Source organism: Diadema antillarum, unplaced genomic scaffold (assembly GCF_040938485.1).
Source record: "Diadema antillarum isolate AM-2024a unplaced genomic scaffold, OU_Dant_1.0 seq00001670_RagTag, whole genome shotgun sequence".
In the NCBI taxonomy this organism is placed as follows: Eukaryota; Metazoa; Echinodermata; class Echinoidea; order Diadematoida; family Diadematidae; genus Diadema; species Diadema antillarum.
In genome coordinates this window covers 287075-306710 of record NW_027272367.1, presented here as the reverse complement: position 1 = coordinate 306710, position 19636 = coordinate 287075, and the positions used below count along the sequence as shown (strand labels likewise).

General features: G+C 39.1%; 1 protein-coding gene across 1 annotated transcript in view; it reads left to right on the top strand.

The window, feature by feature from the left end:
• The window catches only part of LOC139711556 (tolloid-like protein 2), a 40748-nt gene extending 34830 nt beyond the window's left edge, over positions 1 to 5918 (top strand). The window contains exons 10-14 of the mRNA XM_071623430.1: positions 468 to 515; positions 1435 to 1785; positions 2193 to 2558; positions 2988 to 3312; positions 4427 to 5918. Coding sequence (XP_071479531.1) covers positions 468 to 515; positions 1435 to 1785; positions 2193 to 2558; positions 2988 to 3268 — 1046 coding nt within the window. The 3' untranslated portion in view covers positions 3269 to 3312; positions 4427 to 5918. The remainder of the gene's footprint in view (positions 1 to 467; positions 516 to 1434; positions 1786 to 2192; positions 2559 to 2987; positions 3313 to 4426) is intronic.
• The last annotated feature ends 13718 nt before the right edge of the window (positions 5919 to 19636 follow it).

The following is a 19636-nucleotide window of genomic DNA, read 5'->3' as shown; positions in this document are numbered from 1 at the left end:
TCCTTGCCAACTTTGACGTGTTGGTCGTCAAGACCGTTTAAAATGAATTCCTATCACTGCCAATAGAAATTTATTGTGATCTGTGCCTATGCTCCAAGTTAACCAAAAAGAATGTCCTGTTTGAACGAGGGAGGGGTTGTATGGCACGGTAAAAAGAGCTCTGTAGCTCCCACACTCATGCCACTGCCCAACACTTTAGTAGGATTATTATGTACATATTATATAGAAACAAAGTGCGGAGCAATATTCTCTAAATCCACATGGTACTATTGTGACCGTGTCCTTTTTCACGCTCATGCGTAATGACTTTCGTAGTTTGTTTTGTATATATATATATATATATATATATATATATATTGTGTTTTCACCTCAGTGTCTCGTTCACTTATGGTCAATGTTTGTTACACTGTACGACATTTGGGTCCGTGACGCTAATATTGTAAGTGTTATCTCCCTTTCTATATTAGCTTCGAACTACACTCCTGAGGCCAAGCCAACGAGAGAGCCAGACACGAGTAAGCAATTTAATATTTTGAATGGGGTGAGGAGAAACGAATTAACATCAGCATCTCAAGTTATCATCAAACACATCATCACAATCATTTTTAGCTCACCTGAGCCGAAGGCTCAAGTGAGCTATTGCGATCACTCTTCGTCCGGCGTCCGTCGTGCGTCGTGCGTCGTGCGTCGTGCGTAAACTTTTTTTCATTTTCATCTTCTTCTTGGAAACCCCAGGACCGATTTTCACCAAACTTGGCACGTAGCATCCCTAGGGGGTTAGGATCTCAATTTGTTAAATTGGGCACCATGCTCCTGCCCCCCCCCCCCAAATTAAGGAATCTTAAGTGTTCTTCTCTAGAACCAGAAGTGATAAAGCTAAAATTGATACTATGAGGGGAGGATCCCAATTTGGGCCCTAATTGTACACGTTCATCTTCTACTTGAAAATGCCTGGTCAAATTTTGGTAGAGCTGTGTTTACTTTAGATTAGTGACTGCGTGAAAGTTGAACTTGTGATACTCAGGTGAGCGCTAGACCCGCGAGTCTCTTGTTCTTATAGTATCTCATTCAAAAATATTTTTCCCGGGCCTTTACTCTTCGGCTACTGACATTGATGCTGGCTCACTAGAGAATATAATGTAATATATTTTGCTGAAAGGAGAGTAGTTTTATTAAAGAGATAGATTGAAAGTAGATGATTTCTGGCAAAGCCTGTTCTATAACATCTGAGAAGAATGTGTCAAAGGGGACTGCTGATAGCTACTCTCCAGTTTGATGTGGTATAATGCTGAGACGAATTTAGTAACCATGTGAAAATACTAATCAAACAAACAAATGAAACCTGTTGATGTGGCACAGCCATCCTGAAAGTGCCGAGTATTCTTCTTATGTAACAAACAAACATATTGTGAATCTGTTTTGTTTTCGAAACAGATTGTGGTGGAGAGGTGACGGGAGGACGTTTCAGCACCAAGCTGGTCATCAACTCACCCGGTAGACCGTACCGGAAGTTCTTGGACTGTCTTTGGGAAGTTGATATCCCATTCGGCGGCCGCGTGCGCATTTTCTTCACCGAGTTCAACACAGAGGGCTCTCGTGATATCCTCTTCATGGGTAATGGCACCGATCCAGACGAGGAGAGTAGTATTTTCCTGACTCACAGTGGGCGAAACAAACCCAAGGAGATCAGGACCGTGGCTAACAAAATCTGGATGAGATTTGTTACCGACTCCGTCAACGAATTTTCTGGTTGGACCGCTATCATAGAGGCACTCCCCTATAATGGTGAGAAAATTGTTCTGCGTTGTGTCACAAACTTTATGATGCCTGATTCTCAGTCACGCCATCCACCACCCTATAATAAATTTGTAGACATCCACACTTAAAACAACACTACATTATACGCATGTTATGAACAAAGTTCCCGGACAAAATTACATGATACGTTAATTTGTATATTATATGAGTTCTGTTAGATCTTGCCCTTGATTTGAAACTGTTTTGTCAGGTGTATCAAATTAAACGAGAATATATATTTGTATCCCTCGTTTCTAGTTGTGCTGTTTTATGCATATCAAATAAAACGATACAGTATTTGTAAACTCCCGGTTATTGTCTCAGTGTGTACTTTGCAAGAGACGGGACTCTGAAACGTGGCTGCTGAACAATCTCTTACTGTTGTTCAACTGTAGAGTGCGGTGGATATTTGTTTATCCCTACGGACGGGTCGCTGACCATCGGTTCCCCAAACTTTCCCTACAACTACCTCGACAACCAAAACTGCTACTACCAGATCAACGGGGCGCCTGGTCGCAGGATAGAAGTCAACTTCCTGGAGTTCACCACAGAGGCCCGGATGTTGGACTACCTCAGCATCGGAGAAGGCTGTCTACAGGAAGGTGGGGATATCATCGTGGGGAACCACAGCGGCTACGGTGTACCGCCTCCCGGTCGATTTTTCTCCAGACGCAATGCAGTGTGGATGAGGTTCCATTCCAACGAGGTCAACACTTACCAGGGCTTCCTCATCAATTTTGCTGACGCAACCACTCCAGCTGGTCAGATGTGTTTTTTTTTTTCTTTTTTTTTTTTTGATTTTGTGTGTGTTTCCTTTTTCATTCATAATTAGAGCGCCATAATAGACCAGTTCTCGTGTGATTTTTTTTTCCAGTTTCAGGGCCGTCACCAGCTTTTTTTTTCAAGGGGGGGGGGGGGGTACGTTTATATTTCTGGTTCCACTTCCAGGTTTCATCAGCTAACAAGCAAAAAAAAAACAACAACAACAACAACAAAAACAAAAAAAGGGGGGGCCTTCAGCGCAACTTTCTGATTCCACTTCCGGGTTTCTTCAGCTGACAAGCAAAAAGAAAAAGAAAAAAATGTAACTTTATTTAGCAATCACGGGAAGGAGTTAAAGAGATTTGTATCTGCATATACTATATACTTCAGTCGTTTCATGTCTCGTGTTTCACTTCTTGGTTCGGTAGACGACTCGGGAGCCCGCTGTGAAGTGTTCGTGCCACCAACAATGCCCCCGACCACCACCAAGAAACCATTCAAACCTGTCATCTACCAGGAGGTCGATGACTGGTCAGGCGTGGGTCCTGGTCCCGACTGGTACTACTACGGGGAAACTGGCAGTGGTGATAATCCAGCAGCAGACAACCAGTACACTATGACTGACTTTGACTACTCATCTCCGGCGGCTGAGGAGACTCTGCCCCAGACCAACGAGGCGAGTTCCTCCCAAGGGGGCTTCGCCGTGTAAAGACGGGAGTCTCTGCCTCTATGTCATAGCATACGGTCACGCAGGTAATATATAACAAATCTGACTGAAGGAATTACTATAAACCCTTTATGTAATGTTGCTCTTGATTCCGTGGATGCTACCATCACCATCAATTATTTAGGGATGACATACTCGAAACATAACGAACTCAGTATTTCACATGCGCGTAAAACATGTTGATTGCAATAAGGAGAGCGATTGAATGGTCGAATCTACATGATAACTAAAAATTTTCAAAGTAGGGCAGCTAAATCTCTCTTTTTTTCTTGCTCTTGTTAGGTTCTTTTCTTTAGAACTACATGTATCGACGCGAACTGCAAAGCGAAATAAGCTTACTGTAGGTCTTTTCCGCAAACCTCTTCAAATCATGTAGTCGATTAGACCACATAGTGACGCATCTGCTGTAGGTCTGATCACACAATAATCATATTTACACTTTTAAAGTTTCTCCGTTATTCTTACTACATTAAATTTGTACACACAGTAAGGTACTGAGCTAAAAGAGGAAGATATATATCCGAAATATAGCTGTTGTAAGAATGTGCGCCCACGTGATCCTGAACTTGATTTATGCGCAGAAAGTGTCAATTTCACTTCAAGTATGTCACGTGAGTCATGTAAATCAAAAGCTTTGACGTTTCACCTCTTGTTATATATTTCTCCTTAATTCATTACCCTATCTATTAAAAAAAAATCAATATTTTACGACAATATTCATATTTTCTTTTCTCCTTCAGTTTCAAATCGGCAACCTTGGTTGATAAGACTCTTCTTTCAAAGTGTGGGTTTGCATTTGCACAAAATAGACTGCAGTTTACAAAACTATTGTTGGGCGTGTATGATGTTTGCATCTTAACATGACATTCATGTGAAATGAGTTTTGTGAAGATCTTGATTATACTGGTCGGCATTCTGCACAGCAATTTTATCAATGCGTCAAGAATGCATATAATTATGATCGTGGGTACTCATAGTCTGTTTATTGTCATTTTTTACCCATATATCATAGAAAGATATTCTTTTTCAAACGTTAAAATGTTGGAGATGCAGTCCGCCAAATGTATTCTCTTATCCAACTGACCATTTACATGTAAAATCACCATATAAATGAACAACTTTCTCAGTGTTTATAAACAGGTAAACTCGTATTTTCGGACTGGTCATGGCTGACGAATGGAGCTGTTCGTGAATGAATGTGAAGGGAAGTATTCTGAGTCCATGGCAAATGACGTCACAATGGCCAACACACACAGACAGGGGGAGATAGAAAATTCATAAGTGAATAAGACAAATCAGTGTGTAATGTATTGTAGCTGGTAATGCAAATCTGTACATTGTATCCATAAGCAATTAGGCAGGAGCAACATGCTTAGTAAATGTACTTTCACTCCTGTCTCTACTCCTTTTCTATTTTTCGATGAAAGAGCGGGGAAAATACGTAAATAAAACCCCAAAAAAGGAAAAAAGAAAGAAAAGCAGATTTGATGTGACGAACAGTATATGTTTCCATGTTTTCCAATCTGTATTCTGTTGTTCACTCATCTTTGCCTGATTTTATCTTGTTTTACCCAAAACACTTGCAATGGGGAAATTGAAACGTGTGTACAAAGTAGAACCTCCTTGATTGGTGTTAAAAAAAAACAGCATGAAAGTATTTTGCCCCTGCCTAGCCGTCGTACTTTATTTAAGTGTTGCGCTATGATTATGTATTGTACCACAAAAGTACTTTATACCATACGTACTATCTTGCCAGTATTTTTCACATTACTTGTATATGGTTTTTAGTTGAGGGTATAAACGCCTAACATAGTCATTCTTGTAATATCTATAAAGGAAATGGGGGAATTTTACCTGGTCCAAATCCTTTTGCCGTTTGTTGAAATGCAAATAGATTTTATGCAAATTTCAAAACGTTTTATATTTAAAGGCTTGTGCGTACTTTGGTCTTTATAGCAGATGTAGGCTTTTAACTCTCCAAGTAGCATATTTTTAACTGTAGAAAAAAATAGCTTTTAGCCTGTGATTTGTTTTCAATGCTGTACAAAGTTTTCAAAATCAGAAGCTGACACTAGACCCAGATGAACTTTGATATACATAATGTTTTATTTCCGGACCATGGTTGGTTTTTAGATCCATGCTGTGTGTAGTTTATTGTCTGGTAGTCTTATGCCTGTATCCCACATTTTACACGTAGAATCGGTGTTGGGTTGTTCTTTTATGACAAAAATGAGGCCCTTTTTAAAAAATTATTTGCCCCAGCCAGTACTGATATTCAACAAGGCCAGATTTTAGTTTCGTGACAAAAGACTGAAGAACTGTAAAAAAAAAAAATCCTTCTCTTCCACGTGAAAAGTTGTTCACTGTTATGAATATCTCAAAACAACGGCATAATTACACTGATATCTTCTTTATAATTCTTAATGTTAGAAGAAAACTCTTTCTGCATCAAATTTTAAAATATAAACTACGCAGTCGGGTAATGGGTGGTTTGTTTATGTACTTTCATAATTATCGACATCCGAAGAAAAACAAGTACACTTGTATATCAGATTTTGTTTGATCTTTCGAAACTATTCTGTAAAATGGTCTGAATTTATGCTTTATTTTCTTTCGGTTTTCAATAAAAACATCCCAGTCTAATCTAGCCTCACTTACCTGTTTTGTGCCTTGGCTCTTGCAGATGATGTGTACAAGTGCTGAAAGAAGCCGAACAACCATGACAAATGTATGACCACTTGACTATACAGTTTATCACCGCATTGCAATACATTGTACATTGTAGCACTCGTTTCATACATTAGACCCCTAAAAATGGCCATTTCGTACTACAGTATCAAATGTCACGAGCCAGCTAGAAATATGAAACCCAAATATAGTGTACCGTATATACGTGCATGTGGATTGAGTGAATGCAGAAATGTTCGCAGAATACACTGCACAAATTAAGTAAAGTTTGAGGAAAATCGGACAATTTATGCAAACGTTCTGAAATATTAACGTTCCGGTATCGCCGTCTCTGGAAAAGAAGACTACACTGCCACCCGTGATGTAGCAGTTTGACAAGTACAGTACAGGACTATGTGAAGCAAAGGGGAATGTTTTCAGGAGAAATATAATATAACGAAAGAGCTCTTGGCTTACCTCATTCAGAAGGCAAGCGGAATACCTTTACAGTGTACGGATTACCTTCTACATAATTGTGTCATTAAGAATTGGAAGGAATTAACGCTTTTCGTATGAAATTATTTGTGGAATTCTCAAAATATTTTCTATATTAGATTTGTAGCATTGTCCAAGTGTGACATCACGTATTCTTGTAGTCATCGCATGGTATCCAGCAACGACGGTGCCGGAAAAGAAAAGAAAAGAAAAAATCATACTTCTTTTCTGAAAAGCGGATTGTCCGATTTTTCTCAAACTTCTCTGCTACGTCTTACACGCGATTCCCGTTATAACAAAGTTCTCTTTCTTTCTATCAAAATTTCGTTTTAGCCAAGCAGCAAAGTAGGCCCTATAGAGATATAAATGATAATTTAGGACCTCAATTTGTATTAATGAGAACTTCGTTATAATCGTGGTCGTTATAACAGGAGTGCACTGAGCTAATATTCCTGCATTTACATAATTATACAATGTTATTGTACGCATGTAAATTAGTTTTCATTCTCCTTTATTCTGTAAAGCTTCTCCATGTCTGTGGAAATACTGTACCCCCTCCCCCCCCCCAAAAAAATATATATATATAAATATATATATATATATATATATATATATATATATATATATATACACATATATGTATAGGAGAGTAAGGAAGAGGCGGTAGACGTAGCTTTTGAATCCTCACAGTTTGATTTTAACTCTCGAGCTTTCGGGCCCTGCCCTTTATCAAGACTGAGGATTAAAGAAATCGGACAAAATACAGAACATGATATAGATATTGTATACAAAAAATAATAATGATGATCAACAGTGATCAAGACAGTAATAATAACAATGATAGAGGCAGAGACAGCAGAAAATAACAAAACTAATAGGAGTGTATATACGCGTCATACATATATACTATACATATGATTATAATATTATAATACACTGTATATACTGTGTGTGTATATGCCTACTAGTATTACATGTGTGTGTATATGCCTACTAGTATATACAGTATGCATGTATGTGTGTATATATACACACAAGGGTATACGTCTGCTCGACCAGGAGCAGACGTATACCCTTGTGTGTATGTTCTGCTTCAGAAACGGATTTTTAATCTAACATCACATCGCATCCTGGTCGCTGATGAAGAATGCGATGACTAACCTGTTTGGTGTCTTGTTTCTAAAACATGCGCTTAATTTCCTCGCCAGGATAAAGCGTTTTAATGCCATTTTAGGTTTTAATCTCATATATATTGTATACTATATATATGTGTGTGTGTGTGCGCGCGCGCAGAAGAGCTAAAGTCCAATGGAGATATGACGAAGTGACCAACCGATCCTTATAGACGTTCAGGACAGATAGATTTAAGTGTTGTAGGCCTTACACTTTAATGTAGGCTATGACTGACTTTTGCAGAATCCATGAAATCTCCTCCACTACCTGTCTCTCTTTATATATATATATATTTGTGTGTGTGTTTGAGCGTGCGCGCTTGTGTGTGTGTGTGAAGTTATAATCTATGCATGCCCATATAATACAGTGTATTATACTGCATACATGTAGGCCCTGTATACCCACATATACAGTGGACGCCCGTTATAACAGAGTCCTTAAGGAATACAATTGTATCGAAATTTCATTATAATCGAACCAAAAAAAAAGAAACGAACAACAACAATAAAAAAAAAAACGTAGAGTGGATAATGTTGGGGCCTGAATTTGTCCTTTGTTGCAACCGTAATTTTGTTATTAACCGTGTTCGTTATAAGGGGAATGCGCTGCTACTGAAAAATTTGTCATGATAATTGTCTACGGCAATGTGACGCTCAAATCTACACGATACCTGTACACGTATTTTCTTCATTTAAACACACAGTGCACTCTCGTTATAACGAACACGATTACATGTATAACAAAATTCAGGTAACAAGGAAGTAAAAATTCGGGCCGTAACATTATCCGCTCTATGTTTTATAAATTGTTTATTTGTTCGGTTATAACAAAATTTCAATTACATGTGTCCCTGTAAAAATCTCAGACATCATGACAAGAGTGATGCGCTCATAATAGTACGTTGTCACAGTGGATTGTACAGCAATACACGCACAATAAACGACAAAAATCAAACATTCATGCGATACTGCCAGCATCATTGACTGTACATCTGTATTTACAAAATTAATACGTGTACATGTATAAACAGCAAGCAAGTCTAGCGGAGAGAGCAAATTTTACAGAGACCCTTTATAAACACCACAAATCGGGCTGAACATGAAACAAATTCCTTGTACATGTGATTGGAATCATCATTCTACGCAATGCGTACAGTACAGTGTATGATTGCATCTGGTAACGTTTACTGACGGTAATTACGAGCTTGAAAATGTACATGTACAACACCTTTCTGAGCGAAACCAGAGAACAGTTGGTTCTCTTTTCTTTTGCCTGGAAAGCTGTTTTATTACAGCTGTTCTCTTCTTACACTTCATCTAAAACCAGATTAAAACATAAAAATATACAATGTATGTTGTAATAATTCGAATTTTGACAAGATGAAGAGTACCTCACATGGGTCGTAGAATGTTATTTTTCTTTTTTAAAGAGCAAACAATGTGTCATTGAGTCAAAGCTATTAAAGGGATTGTACAGTTTTGGTTAAGACCTAATTTCAGGTTTCTAACATTTTTTTTTTTGGTGAGATGATGAGAAACCTTTTATGAAATATGAAAGAGCATGTAATTCCATGAGGAATTCAACGTTTATTTGATGAAAATTGGTTTTGAAATGGCTGAGATATTAAAAAAAAAAGAGTGATTCTAATAAGTGTGGGACCCACACTTTATTAGGATCGCTTTGTTTTACTTTGTTTTTGGATGTTTCAGTAATTCCAAACCCGATTTTCATCAAATAAACTTTGAATTCCTCTTGAAATAGTATGCTCTGTACTTTTTAATGAGTGTTTTCTTGGTATCTCGGCCCAATTTTCATCTCCACCAATACTGTATCATCCATTTAAACTAAATTGTACGTCTGTCACGATTACAATGTTTGCTTCGACTCAGGACTACATTCTCTCTGTCCCTGGTTTACTGCTGTCAAACTTCAGGAGATCGGATTTCAGTTCTTCAAGACAAAAGATTCAGAAAGCATTCATGCATGTCATATCTGTTAAAGGAAAGAAAATATGTTGCACTAGTCTTCCTCCAAGGTGACTGCATTTATAGGTCAATTGTCAGGGAAAGTCATAAGTTTCATACTGGTCAAAGTCACACACCCAGCACAGCACACTGATAACCTAAATTCTCATTTACCAAGAGGGGAAATTTAGTCAAACTTATTTCTTTGGATTGGAAGAGGTTCATCGTGGTGAAGAATGAATGAAGAAAGTAATCAGTTGTCTCACGATGTGCAAACGTTTGCACATCGTGAGACAACTGATTACTTTCTTCATTCAACTTATTTCTTGTGTGGTGAAATGCTCAATCCCCATAGAAAATAAAAACATGATATTCACACGAAAGGCTTGTAGTATTAAGAGAAATCTAAGCAAATGTAGAAATACACGTAGGTTTAAAAAAATGTGATATTGAAATTCATTACATGACTAGCAAATTAGGTCAAACATGATTCACTAATTGTAAAATTAAATTCAAGATTTTAAGTGAGCAGTGAAGCTTACATGAAGTGCTCATACCAGCATCATAAGTAACATGATATTTTTTTGGGGGCCCCTTATTGGTCAGGTTGACATGTGTGACATCTTGGGGTTCATATCCATTTGTGATTTTGTGAGTTAGGAAAAAAAAAATAAGAAAATGAAGAAAAAAAACAGAAAAAAACTGATTTTAATGAGTGGAACCAATTCTTAGAGCAATACAGCAAGCACATGATTTTCATTGTTCAAAAGGCAGTGATTATTTATCAAGTCAAGTTTCTTTCACTTTTTACATAATTCTACTATCACAGACTCTATGATTATGATGTGCCATACTTTCCTAACATGTTATCAAGAGGAATTCAAGCACAATATAATTTGCATATGAAAAACAAAAAGCTTTAAAGCATATTACATAAAACAGCATAAGAAGTGTCAGTTTTCAAACCATGATTGGGCGAATACAGGTTGTATACGTACATGTAATTACTGGATTGAGCATTGTAATGGAAGCAGTGACTAAACGGACTCATCCTTGACACTTTTTGTCTGTTTGTTTTTGCTACAACATAATTGGGAAACAGAAGCTCACATTTAGGTCTTTCAGTGACAAAGCAACTGATCTCATGGTACAAAAATATCATGAGTTCTTTAACCTACATGATCCTTTGTTGATGGGCAGCCACTAACTCAATCTATTGTCTCCAAAGCACAACTATACACAGTGTGTTAGCAAGGTCGCACAGGAAACCCCTTTTCAGCCTAGGTTGATAGACATGACAAGCCTGGAAGTACAATGTACAGTATTCTATTGGTCATGTTCATCGGAACAACAGCTGCTGCTTTGCCCTTGGCTTTCCACCAGACTGTAGGCCAGGCTTCCCACCAGACTGCAGGCCAGGCTGTATGGCTTCCCGTCCACTCTGATTGTGTCTCTGCTGTAACACCAAACCAAACACATAGTTGAAATGAACATGTGCAATTATTTATTTTTTTTTAAATCTAAAGTACAGGACCTTCTGATATTCACATCACATGAACACATGCGATGCTTGCTGCATACAAGTGAGACAGTCACAGAAACTTCACTTTAAGACTCTTTTGTGTGTGTGTGTGTGTGTGTGTGTGTGTGTGTGTGTGTGGGGCTGCAGGCATTGTGCATAGTAGCTATTGAAACATGAAACCCTAATTGAATTTCCCTAGTTCATTAACTCGTGTCACAACATCTCATACACAGAAGAAACTATAAGGACAGGTTCTTGAAGCAAATTATTCCATTTTCTTTGAAAGAAAAAAAATGCACCGGTAATTAATGAGTCAAGTCCACAATATTTCATTTAATGGTTGCTTTTGAAACTGAATTTCCATGCCAAACTCTCCATTTCAGGTGCATTGACATTTCCCCTACCACGCATAACAATTGACACACATACCATGAATCTTTACAACATCTGCTGGACTTGCGGTCTTCAGTTATTTTAGTGATTTAACCCTGTATAGCCAAGGCTATTTTGAAACTTCCAGACTCCCCATCTCAGACATTTATGAGCAGATTTTGATCAAACTCAAGGTAATGTTTCAGTGTCCAATCAGGTACTACAGCCACTTTTTTTTTTTGTAAAACAATGGTCAAAAACATGTACAATTTGTATAATTTCTGTAATTGTACCCCTGATTATCACAGATGGGGTTTCCAAAATAATGTGCACATGATGTGAAATGGAAAAAAAATTAAGGTCACAGCATTTCAGCATGAGACCTTTTAGCGTTTAAGTATGACCACAGAAAATGTCAGTGGATGGGGTATAGATGTTTACAATTTAATAATTTTTATCGTGTAAATGAGAGAATTTGATGAAAACCCTTCCAGTCTGTTCATCTGTTATTCATCATAATCAGCCTGAGCCAAGCACAGTGTGGAACCACACATTAGTAACCATCAGAATGTGGTTAGGTGGTCAAGCAGGAAACTTACCTTGGAGAGAATCGGTCTGGCTATTCCTCTTGGTCTGCTAGGACTAGACAGGTTCTCTACTGCTAGGACCAGGTCCTCATGCCAGTGAAGTCTGGAACCACCTGAAATGGGGAAAAGATTCAGACATGAATACATATCTTATCCTACCACTGAGAAAATATTTACATTAATTAGTCTAATCATTGAATATTTCCGCAAGAGATTACTTGTGAATACCTTCTACTGTGATGAAATAATGCTAACGATTGGCTGAAACAGTTGGAAAGTTTCACTTACTTGGAACATTAAAATTGTGGCATAGTGTAAAGCCCAAAGTATTACAATGCCATGAGGTTTGTAATGATCTGTTTAATATGAATGCATTGGACTTTAATCCATAGATACGGTGTGATTCTCGGCTCTCTTGACAAGCTCTGATGGTGCCCTGTGTCTCACCCCAAAGCTCCCAATACACTATTCAACATAGTAACTCTCTACATGTACTGTACTGCGTTGTATTTCCACAAAAAAAAAATGTAGTTTTTTTAATGTCACAAAATAGCTAAGCCAGTTTCCACTTGGGGGCAAGTTTGCACTTGAATCTGCTGAAATAGAAGCCATATTTCCAGTATGAACACTTCAACTGTTAAAGGTCCTGTTTACCTTTGGGAGCAGTGATTTTTAAAATGTTCAAGACATTACTTTTGATGCATATGTGTAGGTCAGCTGTATTACAAAACATCCTACCATATAAAATGTTTCACTTTACAATAAAACCTAAAATATTTTCTCATTAAACCATAACTGTAGACATTTTAGTCTGGAAACATTTTTATTATAACTATTGTTCATATTTTGTATATTTTTATTTCAACAATACTTAGCATCGATTATAATGGTTCAAATTTTTACAATGGTTGTCTCTATCTCTACCACACATAATAGAACTATTTTGAAGCACTAATGCTGGGTTTTTGTTTCATCTGCAATTTATGGTAAATTATGCCTTCAAGAAGACAAAGGTTGTTACCCGTTTTGCTTGTCAATAAGTGATGGGGAGACCAATTCTGCTCAGTGGCAGCATGCTGGCCATTTGTGATGGTGTGAAGTTTAGTCACCAGCTCCAACTCATGCTCTGTCTGCAAAAATGGAAGATGAAAATAAAACACACATGACAGAGATACCCTCTGACTCCTGACATGAATTTGAAAAGTACTGTAACCGCATTCTCATCACAGCTTCAAAATCCTATCAGATGAAATGTGCAGAAATGTTGCATTCATAAGCACTACACTGTTTGAATTCACTTGTCCCAAATTTATCACTACATGTAGTTGCTAATAATAGCATCATCTTAAAAGTTATTTTAAAGATAATATTTAAACAGAATTTATATTAGTGTGTGTGGAAATGTGAGGCAATAATGTGTAACTGAGCAATGTTCATTCATGAAAAAATAACCTTTGTCAACTTTGAAAACTGTATTTATGGAAAGGCAAGCAGAGTGCACAAAGGGGTGATAGTGTATCACTGACTCTAAATGAATAAGTTTTAAGTAACATCCTTTTGTGCACATAATATATGTAGAAGTCAAAGTTTACTGTGAGCTGAGACTAACAATCATCTCTAGCTAACATTTACAATGACTTGTCATACCAATGTTAATGTCTGCTATGTGTAGCTGGAATTCTAGGAAGGTAGGGTATAGTCTGAGTACCCCCAGTCAGTGAAGAACTTACCAGTGTGAGAGCAGCCAGCCCACTGCAGCCTCGGGCAGGGAGTCGCACCAAGGATGGGGTGCTACCTCTAGACATATTGCTGTGTAAGGCCTTTGCATTCTCCAGCTTCATGCTAAAACACTGAAACAGCCAAGAATAACAGGTGTTACATGTCACAAAATTCCATGACAATAATGTATGCAGTAGATCAAATCAGACTTGAAGTTCAAATGAGTGAAGTACAGTACCAGTACCTCTACAATGTAGGCCAAAAATATACATTTGTACATGCACATGTATTGACAGTGCAGCCATATATATGTCTTTCCATTCTGCATCAACTAAATGCAAGCATTGTATCATTTCCCTATTTGGACATACATGTTAATACTTCCAGCATGCAAACAGTGTGCAGATGTCCTGTGAATAAATTTTCTCCTAAACTTTGAGAATCATGATATATACTGTATTTAATCAAACATTCATTTATTCTCATCAATTAAAGATCCTGTTTACTGTTGGGAACAGTGATTTAAAAGATTGTCAAGATATGATATTTAATGCATGTATATGTGTAGGTCTCTTGTGCCACAAAACATCCTATCATATAACATTTTTGCAATGAAGCCTAAAATATCTAAAGGAGATTGTTCAAATGTTGTACAATGTATCTGTATTTTTCTCAATTGTCCGTAATTGTTGATGGTCTAGTCTGGAAACGCTTTTATTAGAACTATTGTTCACATTTTGTACATATAAAACAATTGATATTTAACCGATTCAAATTTTTACACTGGTTGTTCCTATCCCTAACTCACATTTAAGAAAGTATGCCTTTAAAGGAAATACAAAATACGAGGTGATACATTTACAAATTCAATTTTTAAACAATTTGGGAGGACAATTCCTTGAATATAATACAAAATATATGTATGAATGATATTATAGCGGAAAAAAAAAAACAGGTACACTTTGCCAATGTATAAAACATAGTTCATGAGGGAATGACGCACAAACGGTTTAGCTCGTAAAACTTATTTTCACTAATGCTAATGGTCTAAAAAGGTGCCAAATATGATGTCTGTCATTTTCAAAGGAAGATAAGTTGGATTATCTGATGCAAACTTCTTGCTAAGAACAAAATCTCAGCACAAACCTTTTCATTATCTTTCTTGATGCGATCCTTCAGTTCTTGCTTCTGTGCTCTCAGCTGGGCGAGCAGAGCACGCTTCTTCTCTATTAGCTGCTGCCTGACTACAGAGGGTGACACATTCAGCTGCTGTTGAGTGGACACCTGTAAGACTTTTGATGATAAGGTCATTGGCCTTTCAAAGGGCGGTGCAGCTGAACTCAGCAATGACGCTTGGGGTCCTTGATTGATGTTTTCTTTCTGTGAAATGTCTAAAATCTTTTGCTGCTCAGTTAGAGTAGAAGAGTATTTGCCATCAGCAAGGCAACGTGAGATTGTTGTTGCAGGAGACGAGACTACGAAGGGATCGCTGTGATGAGAAGGGTGATTGATCTCACCCTCACTTTCTTCATGGGAGCTGCCGACACCCTCTGGATGGTTCTGGGTTGAGAGGGGAGTAAATGCGCTGAATGTTTGCTGTTCTGAAAATGGGTGTGGCCTCGTCTTATTCCAGGATGACTCAGCATTGACTGCTGTTGATGTGACTTTTTCCTTTGCTGCAGAATGAGAAAGGGGAATCTGAGGATGACCGTGATGAACTGGCTGCTGTGCTTGTATTTCCAGCACCTCAAAGTTTACCTGTAAAGGACTGGAATAGATGACAGCATCTAAAGAGCTCTTTACAGAGGTAAAAGATGAGGACTGCTGCTTCGGGGGCGATCTGTCTTCATCTTCCGTCTTCATTGTTGCCACTTTAGTCGCAACTTGACCAAATTCCTCCACAGCCATTGCAAGTGATGATTCCTCCTTTGAATTTATCGGTGGTGAACCAGACATTGATTGGCAACAGTCAGCATATTCTTTCCCATTACTTTGCAGTCCATGATGACCTGAAGTGGCATTGCTGTCATCTTCCCTCGATTCTTCACTCAATACTGAATGTCCATCTATGTCCTCGACTGCACTAAACAATGCCACACCATTGTCTGAGCTGGTTTGTGGGAGTGTTGCAATCACACTTACCACTGGTGAAGTCACATCGACTGCAGGCATCAAGCCATTCTTCTTTGGGGAACAATCAGTGTTTCCAATATTTTCACTGAAAGTATTCATCTGCCCATTGAAATGTTCACACACCTTCTCTGCACTACTGCTTCCATCAAAATCTAGTTTTGATTCCACACAAGATATAGCATCCTCCTCAGCTGTCACTGCGTTTTTCTCTTCGTTCTCTTCAGCTGATGTTTGTCTAAAGCCTGGTCTGAATACCTCTGTTTTTCTCCTCAGTTTCTTGGCCTTCAGCTTCTCCCTGTCAGTCTGAGCACCAAAGAAGATTTCTTCCTCATCATTGCTGAGGCTCAGGAGTCTGAGAGATTGGAATAGAAAATAGGAAAAATATGAATTATGATGATAAGTTCAATTTCAGCATCAATAATGAGCAAAAATATCTAATAAATGCTCCATATAAAGTACATTCTATGTGTAAAAGAATTTATAACCAGGTCAAGGATTATAATCAGGAAATTTAGAGACATCCAAAGAAAGGAGCCTGGGAAACCATGAAAAGTTGCACACATGTTGTCATGACAGATTTGGAACAATGAATTAACAAACTATGTAACCCCAGGTGCACCTTCATACAGTTATACTGTGGGATAACTGCAAAACACACCCCAAACTCCGAACGCGAACGTGTACAAGGAGCGCCCCGGGGTTTACTGTGGGAGCGTTTCACATTCAGGCTAGTCACAGTTTAAGAACATGCAAGCATTTCAAATCACAAACATAATAACTCCTAGCGTTTAATCAACTGCATCGGCGACCCTGACACATACATGTTTAACTGATTACAGCACCCCAGGGCAGGGCAGGGTTACCTGTATTCCTGTACACTGTACCTGGTAGGCCTATTGAACCCATATTATTATTAATCATGTTCTTGAACTGAGGTCAGCACATGCACAATCTTCAAATCAAAACACTAGTTAACTACCGTCTAAATCAGTCCGGGAAACCCGCTCATGAGGACCGCTCCCGCGTACGAGGACTGCCCCGCCTCATGAGGACCGCCCCCACGCCTCATGAGGACCGCCCCCATGCCTCATGAGGCCCGGGGGGAACACCTCATGACGCCCCCTATTCACTTCTATTCATCTCACATCTGACGTATAAATTGTCGCAACTTTGCACGGTGATTTTTTGTTACACACACATGTCCACTATCCATGATGAAAAGAAGAAAAAATCCTATCTGGTTTTTTTTTCAGAAATCAAGTTTTAATCAACCGATGCAGAGCGCCCATTAAAACATGTGTGTTTTAATGGGCGCTCTGCATCTGTTGATTAAAACTCGATTTCTGAAAAAAAAAAAAACCAAATAGGATTTTTTCTTCTTTTCATCATGGATAGTGGACATGTGTGTGTAACAAAAAATCACCGTGCAAAGTTGCAACAATTTATACGTCAGATGTGAGATGAATAGAAGTGAATAGGGGGCCTCATGAGGCGTTCCCCCCCCCCCCCCCCCCCCGGGCCTCATGAGGCATGGGGGCGGTCCTCATGAGGCGTGGGGGCGGTCCTCATGAGGCGGGGCAGTCCTCGTACGCGGGAGCTGTCCTCATGAGCGGGTTTCCCGGACTGAAATAGTCTGTGACAGATGTTCTTAACACAATACACAGCAGTCAGCAAATACCCTTGACTTAGTCTTAGCCTTCTTTTTTTTACACGTAGAAACCACTAAAATCTAAATTGTTAAAACAATACTAGTCTAACTGTTAGAGATCTAAATTTACACAACATCGATTTAAGAACCGTAGGGCCTAACTGTTACAACAAAAGACAGCAGAGATAATAAATAATGTAAATTAATATGAATTAAGTCTCAAGGTTTACCTTTCCCAAGATGATGCCTCTCCGCAAGGAGTAATACCTCCTTCATCTGTATTTGGCCCAGAGCCACAGTTGCAGTTGCGGACAGGCAAGGAGGCGGGCGGGGCCGGAGCCCCAGCAGCGGGAGCGGCAGGGTCGAACATGATTGCCGGTGCGGAGCGGTGCGGCGATGATGGCACTTCCTTCTGACTAACGTTTGGAGTCCTACCAATTTTACCTTTCAATAAATTCAATTGTTTCAGCTTCGACACTGTTACGACACTTGCTGAAATAACGGCGATATGCAGCATACATTCCTAATCAATGAATTACGTATATCATTGACTACAGGAAGAGAAACCTGTATCTTATGGCAGAAATATCATTGAATTGCAGTTAGTTGGGTGCATACACAGCTACAGAAGGTAAACAGACATTTTGAATTCCGCGCATGTGTACATGTTTTGTAGTAAACCGTGTGAAAGGTCAAGTCGCACCGGTTTCAATAGACTGTGTATCCAGGTGTTTTGTATCGATGTACTGAAATTCTATGCGCGGCTGCTACCCTGTGCTTTCTAATGTACTGGGTAAAAGTCTATTTGTTGCTAAGCGTTGGCAGTACAGCTCTCGCTGTGTGTAAGGCGACGTCCTGAACGGATGTTCCTGAATTTATACAAATCCCACTAAATTGTAGTGTACTAGTCGTCAAAATGTTAATTTTCTTGTACCCAGGGCTGAACAGAACTGTTACAGCTTTCATCGTGCGCAACATCGTTCAATGACGGTGTGAAAGGAAAGGATACGAGTAGTGTTTTTGTTTCCGTCCCGTCTTGATTGCGACCACGCAATATTTGCATCCTCTCACCAACCATCATCTAAGCCCGGCTAGCCCTGCTAAATACTGTCTTGACTGTGCGTGTCTGTGCTGTAATAGGCCTACGGCCTACCTGTACGTAGGAGGTTCGGCTCCGCTTCCCTACCGGCTACCTACCTGCTCCTTCTCTGCAATGTTAAAGCCTTTCTTCTGAATTTACAGGGTTGAAGGGAACATGATGACTCAATCTTGTCTACAGTTGGTGGGCAGAAATAGCAGGTCTAGCTGCTGCAAGACCCAGGACTCGGACTCGGGACGTCTCCATTTTGATCGCCCAATCCCATCATCTTGTCATCATCCGACTCCGACTCCGAGCATTCGTGGTGAGCTAAGTTCCAAGTTAGTGTCTACTTCGAACTTCGAACGATAGATAGTTGCGTGATGCCTACTAAAGTCTAACAGTTAACGTTAGAACTAACTGTTCGATGTAGAGAAACTAAGGTTCTTGTTTATCAATGAGTTTCCTACTCCATGACAACATGAGTCCATGTCAGTCCGGGAAATCTGCTCTTGAAGGGGGCTCCTGCTCAAAAGACATAAAATTCTAATTTGATAATGGTAAACACTCCCCTCTTGATGAGCACCCACCCCTCTCAGGCTCTAGCTAGGTGGGCCCTGCCCTGGACTCTGGAGACGGAGTGCAAGTGCTCTCCGTCTGAGGTCCACCTAAGGCATAAGGGCTAAGGCCTCGGCGGCCCAGGATACTCCATGACATGATGAGGCCTCCTCTTTATTTACTTCTCATCCATCTCATATCTCACATATAAAATGTTGCGTATTTGTACTGTCATTTTTTTTTTTTGTTACTATACACACATGTCCACTCTCCATAATGAAAAGAAGAAAAAAAATTGTCTGTTTGTTTGACAAAATCGTTATCAAGTTTTAATCAAGGGATGTGCAACGACCCTCGAATAACGGGCGCCACTGAGGTCGCTGAATGCAGGGATGATCCAACTCGAAATTTTTTGTGCTTTTATAATCTCAGTC